The sequence below is a fragment of the Leptonotus elevatus genome, chromosome 1, assembly GCF_054856555.1.
Source record: "Leptonotus elevatus isolate MCC_2025b chromosome 1, RoL_Lele_1.0, whole genome shotgun sequence".
Classification (NCBI taxonomy): Eukaryota; Metazoa; Chordata; class Actinopteri; order Syngnathiformes; family Syngnathidae; genus Leptonotus; species Leptonotus elevatus.
Genome location: NC_141239.1, coordinates 46,078,955 through 46,092,336, shown reverse-complemented (window position 1 = coordinate 46,092,336; position 13,382 = coordinate 46,078,955). Strand labels below are relative to the sequence as shown.

Below are 13,382 nucleotides of genomic sequence, written 5' to 3'. Positions count from 1 at the left end.
ATAGTGTTGTTGAGGCCCAACTAACCATATCATCCTTTAAGGTCAGTTGGTCCGCTTTGAATCAGCCCAGACCCGCCCACATTTGTCACAGTGCTTGACCCCTTGTGTGACCGAAATGAGCATGAACATGCTTCTCACGGGCAGCCGGGCCTTTCTCCTCTTCGTCGTCCTCCTCCTCCTCGCTCCTGTTTGATGTGATGTGGGGGTGCGAGCGAGCGAAACACTGGCTTCCCACCTCCATGTTGAATTTGGACAGGGTCTGCTGTTTAGAGGCGTTATGTGTGTGAGAGATCGACAGTAGGGGGTTAAAGAGTCACATGTGTGCAGCAAGTCAACAACTCGGGAAATGTGTCAACTGAAACGTCATTTGGACAATTTGTTTTGGACAAAATGGGAGCAGATGACGGACGTTTAACGTTATGGCAATTGGAGGATTTCGGAATTCAGATTCAACAAATTCACAGCTGAAAAGCCCAATTTGTCTGAGCTTCATGTGTGAGTATCATTTTAAGTGCAAACAGACAAAAAAAGACAAGACAATACTATTTTTATCACATGACCTTTTTACCATAAGAAAATAGCATTAGTTTTTTTTCCTGAAAAATCATAATGGAAGAGACAAAATCAGTAACAATTGTAAGTTGACAATAGACGATTTTCAATTATAACTTAAGTTTCTGATTACGGATTTCTAAACACAGAATAACAACAATTTGCTTCCTACTGCCATCTCTGATGGGAACATGAACTACACAACTACCTGACTTTTAATCATGTTCGAATAAAAGGCCCACAGTGTACACAAAGAAGCCTCGACACTTAAACATGTTAAACTGAAGGTTGTTGTTTTCTTTTTAATAACTCTGTTAACTAAGGAATGTGATTGGTTCAACCAAAAATCCACCAGTGGAGGAGGGACACTTCTTTGAACTCAATAGGAAGGGTGCTGACATAACTGAACACACATGGAGCAAACATACAAAACAAACACACACTTGACATACAAACTCAACATCACAATACGCTGAAGGTTTGACCTTTTGTAAAAAAAAAAAAAAAAAAAATTAAGTAACACTCCTGTTCAATTAGAACCCTGACTTGCATGACACTGTTACATACTGTATTGTTTTCAATACTGGTGAGGAGGCTTAACCCCGAGTAGTAGTTGTGATAAATAAATAATAAGGTAGGAAGCAGAATGGCCACAGGTGCAACATCATCACCTGCTCGCCTTTGTTTTGATTTGTCATGCTAGTTACATCCACTTAATTCCAGTGTTTGCAATGTGTTAGATGGAATTAAATATGGTAAATAACTCTTCACTGTTCCATTGGTAATTCAACTTTTGTTGGCTGCGCAGCCCTCTACGTTGTCCGTGTCATCATTATAGCAGACCACTCCGCTGCATTTGGAAGTCTGCTCTTTGCACAACAGTCTTTCAGAAGCAGCCTTCGTCATGACGTGCCAATTTTTATGTCAACATAGAAGTGCAAATTCTCTCTTGTGTTGTCAAAACAAGCATCCATTTCCAGAAGTTGCACCCAAACGCAGGATATTTGGCAAGTCTTTGGGTGCCACTTCCGACTTTTGCTGAAAAGTGTCCTTCTTCCCGTTTACTCCATCCAGGTGTAGATATGGCTTCTTCAAACAGTACAGTCACTGAGGAATTGGTTGAATACTTGTATTAAGACCTGGATTATCCTTACTCCAAGTTCACCTTGTGCTCCTGGAATTGTCAGAATTACATCATTAGTAACGTTCTCGTTAGTGAAAGACAAAAAGTCAGGAAGATTCGGTGAACTCACTTGGAATTGTTTTAAATCTTTACATTAGCATTGCTCTCATAGCTGCCTTGCTGATCCGTTTTCGATTCTTTCTCATCCTTCTCCTGGGATGTGCTGGAGGTCTGGGCCCCACCGGAGCTGACGGTTGCTGTTTGCTGGCCATGGTCGTTGTCGCTGAAGAAATGATTCACTTATTACAGTTTTTCTCCATAGAATGGCACATTTCTTGAAACTGAGATGACATTTTCTAAATACAATGGACAAATCCCTAAACCCCCTTACAGGTGGTGTCAACTGAATGGCATTTCTCATTGCTTTCGTCAAATTGCCATTGTATTAGAACATGTCTTAATTGCCTCAGTGGATCTCTGCAAATGGTTGTGTACATTTAGCCTACAGTTAGCACAATGTGCCCACATGTAGCACATTTTCCAAATGAATAGATCTTGCTGATCAAACTGGATTAGTTGCTTTTCAGTCTAATGGCTATCCTCTCCAAAACATGTCAGCGGGATTTCAAGTTATTATATGCAAAATCATCTGTCAAAATTAGTCCAGCATATCACAGGGGATCAGGGTAGAGGATGGTTGAGACATTCACGCCGTTTTTTGGAAGGGAAAATATCCGCTGCGATGTAGATGAAAACCTTTGGCCAAACAGAGAGCAACGTATGGATGCCCAAGAGAATGAGGATGATGGCCAAGAAGAGGAAGGCTAGTGAAAGTGTTACAGTAGTTGGTTCTTCATTCATGCTGTGTGAGATATAATTTTAGTTATTAGTTTTTAGTTTTTCATAAATATACAGAATTTGGCTTACACTTTATTTTGTTACACTCTAATGTGTAAGTAACTTTATGTGAATAAAAACATTTGCAATTTCTTTGCCTGTGAGTATGTCAAACCGCAAACTTGTAAAATCCTTTCCCTCAATTTTATATATAATTGTATTTTGTTCGCTGTTGTGAGAAAACATCTAATTATTTTGACTGGCAGTGCTCACAGAATGCCAAAAGGGACGATGCATTTTGGGGGCACTGACTACTAAATTTGATTTTGACACATCGGTGAGCTGTTTTGGAAGAGATATGAGCTTTTGCAGATGATACATGGTGTTGTGCAAAATCATCCAAGTTAAGAAGCACTAAGTGAATGCAGATGAGTCAAAGCAATTGAGAAGGATCTTTGCAGTTGTGACAGTACCGACTCTTTGTTTGGGAAAGGAACTTGGAGTGAAGCATGTGTGAGAAGTTTTGGGATATATATGTGCTTTTGCTAATGAACTGAGGTTGTGCACAAATGTAAGCCTGTTTGGCCAAATGAGTTTGCAGTTTTGAAAATGTCATCTCAGTTTCAAGAAATGTGCCAAACCTATGCAGAAAAACTGTGATAACTTATGTTATACCAAAGTCAAAGAGCCCAAAAACATAATACACATAATAAAGGATGGTACGTCGCCGGCTGTAATCAGAGTATGAAGTTTAACACCCGAGGCTCACTATCCACACCCCTTTGTGTTGAAAACAATTGTTGTAAAAGTCAGCTGGGATAGACTGCAGCTCACCTGCGACCCTAATGGGGACAAGCGTAATAGAAAATGTATGGAATGATAATAATAAAAACGACTTGATTTAACTTTAGAATACATAGCGCCGTTCAAGGGGCCAATTAACTACACTGCTGCCCAAGAAGAACATTACTTATACAGTGTACTACGTTCCATTCCCGGTTCCAGAATTTCTTTTTTAAATACAATTATTAACTATTTTTCACTAACTCTCATTTTGATCAGGTGTAATTTTACTATTGACCACTAGATGGCAGCATTTTGTTTGAGATGGAGTACATTTGAAGTAGAAGAAGGAAACAGGGAGTACAGTATTTCTTTCTTTTTTTTTGCACTCACACAAACACGCACAGATACAAAAATGGTCTCCCAGGCGGGGAAGCAAACCCACGCCAACCTGCATCGTAGGCAAGAGACGGTTCCACTCCACCACCTGGAGCCCTGAAGTACCATATTTCAGCACGTGCTAGTTTTTGTTGAAAATTACTGAATGCCATCCTGCTTTTTATGCCTACAAAAAGTGACGGCTATAGTTAATTTTTTATAATGTGCATCTTTGGGCATTATTATTGCTGTATATTGTAAAATGACAATTTAGGCGTGTTAATTTAGGGGGGGGGGCAGCATTTGTTTACTGTAAACACAGAGTGATCAGTGCAGTCTTACGCTGCAATATTTTTGTTTTCTCCATTGCTCTTGCTCTTTACACATATACATTACGGTATGTGTGTTTTACATGTGTTTCTTATTCAAAGTGTGCTTAAAGACTTTTAAAAAATATAATTCATAAATGCTAGAAAAACATGCCTAGATATTAGAGAGTATTTAAATGGGGTATTTCCATATCGCAGGTTTCACTTTTGCCGTGGTGGTCTGGAACGTGAGCCCAAGATGGAGGGAGATTACCGTATATGTCACACATTGAAGACGTTTCTGGAATAGACAAGTATGTTGAACAAGTGAAGTTTATTGTACCTGGCCTGGGCGTCGTCGTTAATGTTTGCAGATAACGATGTCTGCTATGTAGGTGGCGTTGCTCCTCCTCTCGTTTCTTTTGCTGTTGTTTTAGTATCTCCTTCTCATGGTCCAACCTCTTGTGCAGCAGAAGCAGCTCTTTCCTCTCCTCCTCTAACCTTTTCTCGGCAATCTGTAGCATATTCATCTCCTCTGGCGTCTTGTTGTCTCTCCGCCTGGTCTGTTCCCGAGGGTCCGGGTTGGGTTCTTTGGTGGGTCGGAACCTGCTCCCAAACATGCCAATGGTTTCCTCAGCTGGACTCCACTTGGCTTGAGGTTTGTGAGTGACAGTCTTTGGAAATGCAGACTTTTCTTCCTGCCAAGACGGACTGTGTATTTGTGTACCTTCATCCCTGCCCTTTGGTCCCTCAATAATGACTCCCCCAGGATTGATGAGCCCCTTACCGTCTTGTGATGTTTGATTCATGCCAACATGATCCTCTAACGAAAGAGTCTTGTTTGCTCCTGGCATCCTTTCTTTGGTGTCCTTTTTCCCGTTTTGGCTTTTAGCCTCAAGGAAGTTAGTGGAGTTATGTGTCCAGTGTGGACCAATGAGAACCGCCTCTTCGGGTAGAGAAGTTTCAACTCCAGCCAGACTGTAGCCTTCAGCAGGCTGATTGAACGTATCTCCTCTGGGGCTCCAGTGTTGCTCCAGGAGGTCCACCAGAAGGGAACCTTGGTTCTGTTTCAGCTCATCCCACTGATGGAGCTCATCCTTGGTATGCACCTTCACCTTGATGATAAAATTCAACTATTCTCAGTTCTCGGCGCGGCATGTGGCTTGTGCAAATCGATGTTCAACATACCTGCCCACGTCCTTGGCTGAGTGTCTGGTTGCGATGCTGGTCCTTGTGGCCGTGATGCCGGCGAGAGGATTTTCTCCTCAGAACCGGCTGTCGTGGAGCAGGCTGACATCGGCACTCCACGTGGTCCATCACCGACACCACCGCTTTGGCATAAGTGGGTCTTTTATTAATGTATTCGATCTTCATGACCTGTAGAGGGTGAGACGGTTGACCTTTAATAACCTTAGACATTTGTGATCCAAATGTTTGGTACATGTCGCTGTGTGGTTGCTTGCCTGCAGGTATCTGGTGTGTGTGACAACAGGGACGCACTGCAGGCTTTTGGTATTACAGCAGCCAGAGCAGCGCTGCACCTCAACACATGGCGGCCATAGCAGGAAGTTAGCGTTGCTTCGGTCTAACATCGCCCTGGTGACCTCCACCACCTCTGTGCGAACTTTACACACAGCCTGCTGGGCTGGCTGAGCAACTGAGGATGGACACAAAGACAATTCAAAACATCGTTAATGAATTTCTGGTCTGGAACAATCGGGCAAATCTTTGACAGGCATTTGACAGAGATTGTAATTAAAAATAGTAATCATGTAAGGGTTGATATTTTTGATGACATCATGCCCATTTCATCTAGACAGGATATTGCACATGGAAACAATTCCATAACAATGACAACCAAAGAAACAAAGAAAAAGTGATAATAATCTCGCATTCTACTTTCTATTGAACTGTTTTGCTGAATCAAACAATACATATTCCTTTTTAAATGAATGAATAAGGCCTGCCCAAAAAAACAAAAAACAACTTCCATTCCTGTTGCTTTGGCTTGCCCTGACCTAATTCCAGAAGTTTTTTTTCAGGGTGCACCAACTGACCACTTGAGACATCTGCTTTATCATTGATTGCCAAAAAAAAGGCTAATGGAATGATTTTAGCATGTCACCAAGAGCGTACTTGTCACATAAATCAAGGCCCGGAGAGGCGGCCTAATGAAGATGGAGTACGTCTTCATGAGGCAAATCAGGAATCCTCCATGCCAGCACTCCAACCTTCCCCTAATAGTGTTGTGAGTGCATTCATCATCACATGCACATGAATACATTACTGGACTTGTGTTCTTTTTTGACAGGTTTGAATATGAGACAAGTCGTCCTATGTGATATATATTCCTTTAGTAGGGGGCCACAGCAAGCCAATCTTTCACAATGGGAGGTGCTTACCCAGGCTCCTTGGTAGTCTGTGGCCTCCATTTGATGCTAAGTTTTGCTCCTCCTCATCTGAGACAAAGGAGTAAACACATCCGGCCTGTGATTAATGCAAACATCGTAAATAATTGACCACATCTTAAACATTTTAGCTAGTCTGAGGAATTGTCACACTAATAGAATAACAACTTGGTGTGTTTGACAGGATTTATAAATTACATTGTTTATGTGGATTTGAAAAACTGTATATGTTTACCGCTACCATGGGGGTTGTTTTCCTCTTGCCAATATTGTGCAATGAGGTGTTTTCAATAAACTATCTTCAAATGCAGAATGGATGCAGGTCCAAATTAGGATTTTTTTTTTTTTTTTGCCATGGTGGGGATCAGCACTCTGCTGAGTGAGGTTCTAACTTTATCTCTCATTATAAAATGCTTTGATGTTTGCAGGACGAGTTTAATTGAAATGAGCAGTTCTTTACCTACGGAATCAGTGAGCAGAAGCAGCTGAAGGTCCTCGATGGAGGAGATGGGACTGTTTCTAACCAGCTCCACCAGGGCTGCAGGAAGTGGATCCCCCTGAACAACACAAACAAATATTTAAAAAAAAGTTAAATCGTTTTCACAAGTCAAGGATAAAATAACACACAATTAATTCTTGTATAAAGGGTATTTAACTAAATGTGAGAAGCACGCCACATTGTAATCATGATCTGAGTGTGGGTTTAACCCCCCAGTCATTATTGGGCGAGGGGGTGGAGGTGGGGTGTCGTGGGTGGGGTGGTGTGTGGGGGTGAGTATTAACCAAAGCGGACACACAATGGTCACTAAGAGCGGGGTGAATGACTATTGGCGTTGTGTCTTCTCATCTGCTAACATTTAGGGGTCAAAGGAGTCAGGAAGGAGCCAGGAAGTGGGGGAAGGAGTGATACGGAGAGGAGAAGAGACGGGAGGCAGGCACATGTCAAAAAGGAGGGATAATAGACGAAGAAAAGACGGGTTCGAATGGACAAGGATCAGACATGGGGTCGGGACACTTGCTCACATTGGCTCAAATGAGAGGATGCGCTTCATTCGCGCACACGCGGCCAGTGGAATAATCGGAGAAAAAAAACTTGCTTTCAAAAATGTGATCATCCCTACAGTATAATATAAGTAGTGACATTTCAGCCTAAAAACTATTTTTAGGATAAAATGTAATGTTTTAGCACTGCATCTCTTCCATTTTGCAAGGCTCATTTATCAGACGTTTATTCATGGAAAATAGTCGACAACAAAACATAGACATGAACTTCTTTCACCACCCTTTTTTGCTTACTAACACAACACGACTGAATGCAAATAGCAGAAAAATATCCTATATGTTCTTGCATAGGCATGTGTGGAGGATTTAATAAAGCCCCTTTAGGAAGCAAGTTTCAGCCAAAGGAATCGGCCATCCATGCATGAGCCGGTATTTCGACCGGACCCATGCTTCTATACGCCATTTCCTGCATTGTTGCTTGTGCCCTTTCTTAGTCCAGCCGGGAAATGCCTGCTGTAATTCCGCTCACATCTCTGTTGTGGAGCTGCAGATGCCCCAGAGGAGTCATCATTATTTCCTTTCCTCGCCAGCAGAGCGAACCTGCTTGCCTGGGTAATTGTGTCTGATGTTAATTATAGGACATGGGCATTTTTCGCAGCCCTGCCTTCTGTCAAGAAATGTATTTCTAAGCAGTGTTTTAGAAATATATTTCTAAAAACGTGGCTAGTTACAGTAAACAAACAGCATACATTGTATTTAGGAGAGATGGACACACCCACTTTTTTTTTTTAACTGTAGCCTTGCTGGCCATGTCAAATGTCATTTTTAGTATATGCCGTGGGCCCCTGAATAATGTAATGGATGGATGGCCGCAAATGGCCCCCAGGCCATAGTTTGGACACCACTGAGTGAGACAAAGGCAAATTTCATTTTCACAGTGGATCCTCTCAAGGACAATCTCCTACCTTCACAGAACATATTGAACGAGGGGTAAAGAGTGTAACCTTGTCATGTCCCTAGTCTGTTAACAAACACAGTGCAGCTCAACTTCTAGATAAGGAACCAACCATGTGAATCGGAATATTAGTGCGGACCACAAAAAAAACACACGCAGACACACAAACAGACTCCAGGGCTCTTATGGTAGGGCCAAAACAATAACAAACGTTGTTATGTATTAATGTTTAACGGCATAATTACGCTGTTACTGATGCACTTATCTTGTTTTCAGTGTAGCATTACAATTCTAGCAATTCAACATTTATGTGGTTTCATCGCTGAGGGCAACCGCTATGATGTGTGGCTTGCAACGAAAAACAAATTTGACACCCCTGTAATGGTACATCAGCATTAGTGCTGTGACTGAACCACTGTTGTTTTGTTTTTTGTGATTCCTTTAATATTTATACACTAATTATCAGCATTGACATGATGGTGTTATTTACAAAAGTTTCCAAATTGAGGCAAATTTGAAAATGTTTGCATTTTCAGACCACTAATCTGTTTGACTGCAGTGGCTCGCCTGTCTAGAGCATCTACTGGACGTATTGAGGAATGTCAGGTACGTCTGCAGGGGAGGAGCAGGAATATCTAATAGTATATAATTAGGGGGGGGGGGGGGGGGGGCTTGGTAAACTGCATAAGTAGACATGCGTCACACACTGTCAAAACAGTTGGGTCAAAAGTAACCCAATTATGTATCAAAAATGGGCCGCTCCACTTTATGGGTCAATTTGACCCAAATTTCTTGGTTGCTTTATACAAAATGACCCAATTTTTTGACCCAAGTAAAGGATCTGACCAATATTGATGAGTTTTTCACTAAAAGACCCATTTCTTGACTCAATGTTGGGTCAAATTGACCTATAGTTGGGTTATTTTTGACCCAACAGTTTTTAGAGTGCAGCACTCTACTATATCACTTTCAAACAGCCTTAGCTGTGAGAGAAAGCCCAGGCTGCTGTGATGTCATCACGATGCCGCTCACAAAGTTGCAGTGTCTGAGTACAGTATTGTCATTATACGCAGTGATGTATTAACTGCTGTTAGTTTTAAATTCGATGATTTTGTTTGACATTATCATAACTGCAACCACGGTAAGAACACATTACTAAATGAATGCCCCTGTGACAACGCCAACTATTATTTTGTTTGTAAAGGCAAACTTTTTTAATTGGACCACATACTGGTGTTTCCAATTTTCAGGCAAGTGTGCGAATAAATGTGTGTCTTCCCCTTGGTGGTCGCCTGTTGAAATAAATGGAACTTACAACTTCTGAATTCAAAGACTGACTGGCGCACAGCGCTGTGTGTTGCTCGAAGCCATTTGAATAATAATGGCAATGTTTGAAGTTTGCATATATATAAAGTTCAACTCTGGGAATTCCCGCTTGTATACATCAAAGTCCTTTCAACTTTGACCCATGAGCCTGCCTGTCAAAATTGAGTTTCCTTTAAATGTGCTGCCTACAGAAGCCATAAAAAGCAACGATTGATGTCAGGGGTTCCAAGTCATCCATCAAATACAGTATGAGATTTTTCACCTTTACGTCAGGCACTCTTGAAGGAAATGAGAAATTGAGCCATTTGTTCTCGCGTGCTATCATGCAGATTCATCTTTTTAGCCCAGAAGGCTTTTCTAATTCTATGTTTTATTGTTTTTAATATATGGACAATTGATGCTCGCCCCTGAAAAAAAAAAAAGAACATGGCATCAGCCTTCCTGACTGGGTGAGGTCTAACTGTCCCAAACGGTGATGGCTTTTCTTTAAACACTGCTTGTTCAGTTCACACTAAATACGTATTTATTTCGTGAAGCTTCATGAAGCACACGTGATACTTTTTTTACTCCTCTAGATGGTGCTCTTGGTTTACAGATGAAGGCTAGTGCAATGGAAATTGATTACATTTCAACCGCATCTTTAGGGTCATGAGGAGTCAACAAATATCACGAGTGCTTCATGAAGTTTTATTTTTCCATAACTCCTATTCAGCACTATAGTATAGTGGCACATGCTGCTGCCTTTTGTGAAGACACTGCCATTTTGACTCCCAGCCACCATTGTCTCAAGGATGGATAAAAAAAATAAAAAAATAAAAAAGTGGGCTATGTTAGGAAGGACATCCAGCGTAAAAACGGTGCCAGACAAATCAAGTGAGTGACTCACTGTGGGGACCCCTGTTGGGACAAACTGAAAGTCGCAACAACTATTCATTCCCATTCAACTCAAACATATCTTGCCTTCCTGTGCATGTGACATTAATGCATCCTGCCTTATTTTTTTTAACTGGCATGATTCAACATCCTCAGCGTGTTTTGCATATTGTGCATCACATGACATGAGTGGAAAACTACAATCGGCTTTCCCTCATCGGAGATACTGAATGTAAACCAATCTCGATGTGGAGTTGTCTGCTATTGTTACAAGTAGCATTATATGTTGCACTCTAAAAACTATTGGGTCAAAAGTAACCCAATTATGGATCAAAAATGGACCGATCAACATTAAGGGTCAATTTGATCAAATTTTCTGGGTTGTTTTATACAAAATGACCCAAATTTTTTGACCCAAGTAAAGGATCTGACCAATATTTATGAGTTTTTTTACACTAAAAGACCCATTTCTTGATGATCGGTCCATTTGTGACCCACAGTTGGGTTATTTTTGACCCAACTGTTTTTAGAGTGAGGTACATTTGGACTTATTTCCTGACTGCAATCCAAACATTTGTTCTCCTTATAATGAAGTTACAGTGTGTGTGACACAGATCGTTGATTTACGGCAGTTTCACATCTGGAGCAGCAGCATCTAAATGCACCATGTGGTGCATTCAAGGAGCCTATTAAGGCACCCTAACAGCTTATGATTCGTCATCCACAGAGGATGAAGTATGTGCACGTGCCTTGCCCTGGGCAAGCCTTCTTATTGACACCTAATGGCAGGAATAACAGTTCATCTTGGCAGCACCCCTCTTTCAAGCCAGACTTTTATTATCAAGCAGGTGCTCTTGAGTTATTCAGAAAAAAAAATATCCCATGGATCTGTCGCAACACTAAAATAGTTTATGGTGTCAATGTAGTAATAATGTTTATAGTTTTGCTGCTGTCATTTCAGTATATCACATTTGACAGCCACACTAAACTTGTTGACTTACTGTAGTGGCCAAACTTGGCTAACACAATTAATGGTTTACCTTTTCATGCAGCGAAATAATAAATTGACCTAAATAGAATCACCTCTTATTGCTGCAATGAACTACTGCACTGTTTAGTGGGTCATTTCTTTTTTCTAAATTTACATATTCTATTTTATAGCTATATGTTGTGTTACGGTTATTGATTTCATTTGTTATTATTACAAAAGCGAGAGAATTCTGTTGGCTCTGCCCTGACAATAACAAATCATTTGATCTTCGAATATGATGACACCTGATAAGGGAACTTCTCTCAGTTGAAGTTGTGCAAGCTTTTTCCACATCTCTGTAATCCAGCTGCTGTGGTGCAAGTGTCCCTAATGAAGTGTCCGAGTGTCGGTGAGCGTAAAAGTTGATGCGCACTCACCTCGGCCGCGCCAAGTCGCACGCACGTCGCCAGTAACGCGAGCAGCAGCTGCACGGTGGAGCTCATCTTGCCGGCCAGCCTGGAGCCTCTGCGACGACGGGCCGAGCATTTATGGAGGCTCCGGAGGCCCGCGGTCCACGGCCGGCAGGGTGCGCGCGGCGGGTGCACTGGCACTCCCGACGGGGAAAGTGGCTCGCACCGAGCTGTCTTCGCACGGTAATGTCACCTATCCGAAGGCTGAAGATGACGTGCTAGAACGCAGTCAGCAGTTACCTTTTTTTTGTTGTTGTCCAAGATCTTTTTATTTAATCCGCATAGAAGATCGGCTTTAGTATGCTCTGTGCACCATTCAGATTGATGCGCGCCGGCGTTAGTCCAGAAAGTTCCAAACGCCGCAAAAACCCAACGTCTTTAAATAATCGAAAAGAAGCTACTAATTAGGATAAACATCACAAGTGCTGCAATTATTTCCCCCCCAGAAAATGTTGCATTCTTTAACCGTGGTCCAGCAAGGTCCGGTGCTGGCAAGTTGCGGTCCTTTGGGTCCTGGTTCTGCTTCCCAGGAGGTTTCTATATCAGCAGGGTGCTTGGAGAGGCCCGAGGCAGCAGTAGAGGTGGCGGTGTGAGGGTACAGCACAGTTCCAAGACTCTGCTGTGGGTCCGCTCAACACACTCTCCCGCCCCCTGCCTCAGGAATGGCTCATCATCTGCATAATAGCACAAAGAAACACACCAAGCACTTGCCGCAATAGTTCCCAAATCACACTTATGCCTGAGATCCTGCCAAGTCTTTTAACTTTGATTCTCTTTATGCAGTATGAAATGGAAAAAATAAATGACCACAGTTGGAGGAAGGATTCCAACAATCACACGGAACAAAGTGAGATTTTTCATCGGAACTGAAATTGTATAATGACTTTTTACATGTACTTCCTTCTTTATACATTAGAAAACAGGAATCATTCTTTCTACTCCATACTTTGTCCAAACAGGCTCATCCCTTTTTTTTTTCAACATCCGCAGATGACGAAACAAGATCAAAAAGAACAGAGTGCTAAAGTCAGCCACGGTTGAAATCTTGATAGGCTGAGATCCAATTGGGTATAGGAAAGGCACCCTGAAACCCCATACAAACATGGTGTGAACATGCAAACTCCACATAGGAAGTCTGAGAGCCAAACGAACGAACAAACAACAAATACTGGGTCATTTTGACTACTTGTTTCAATTCTTTGCATGACAGCATTTGTGAGCACATTGCATTCAAATGTCAATGGCGAAAGCACATGGCTATTGTTATGTGCGTGTAGCTTTAGGATGACAAGCTTCATAACGTCTCTCCAGCTAAATGTACCCTTACACTGACAAGTTAAGAACCATTACCATAACCATAGTTATTACGAATGACAATTTAAAACAAATACTATGCA

General features: G+C 41.8%; 1 protein-coding gene across 1 annotated transcript; it reads right to left on the bottom strand.

The window, feature by feature from the left end:
- Positions 1 to 564: 564 nt before the first annotated feature.
- pdgfbb (platelet derived growth factor subunit Bb) lies at positions 565 to 12,590 on the bottom strand. The gene is made up of 8 exons (XM_086081400.1): positions 11,953 to 12,590; positions 6,850 to 6,946; positions 6,384 to 6,440; positions 5,445 to 5,638; positions 5,170 to 5,358; positions 4,325 to 5,096; positions 1,806 to 1,958; positions 565 to 1,726 (listed from the first exon to the last, which is right to left on the bottom strand). Exons 1-7 carry the CDS (start codon positions 12,016 to 12,018, stop codon positions 1,825 to 1,827), a joined length of 1,509 nt encoding a protein of 502 aa, XP_085937526.1. The 5' UTR covers positions 12,019 to 12,590; the 3' UTR covers positions 565 to 1,726; positions 1,806 to 1,824.
- Positions 12,591 to 13,382: the final 792 nt, after the last annotated feature.

Bases quoted from the DNA above. Each gene is read 5' to 3' on its own strand.
- pdgfbb (XM_086081400.1), bottom strand. From the start codon at position 12,018: ATGAGCTCCACCGTGCAGCTGCTGCTCGCGTTACTGGCGACGTGCGTG. The intron at 5,097-5,169 runs GTATGTTGAACA...TTTATCATCAAG, and splicing joins TCAGCCAAGGACGTGGGCAG to GTGAAGGTGCATACCAAGGA. The intron at 1,959-4,324 runs GTACAATAAACT...TCATTTCTTCAG, and splicing joins AACGACGACGCCCAGGCCAG to CGACAACGACCATGGCCAGC.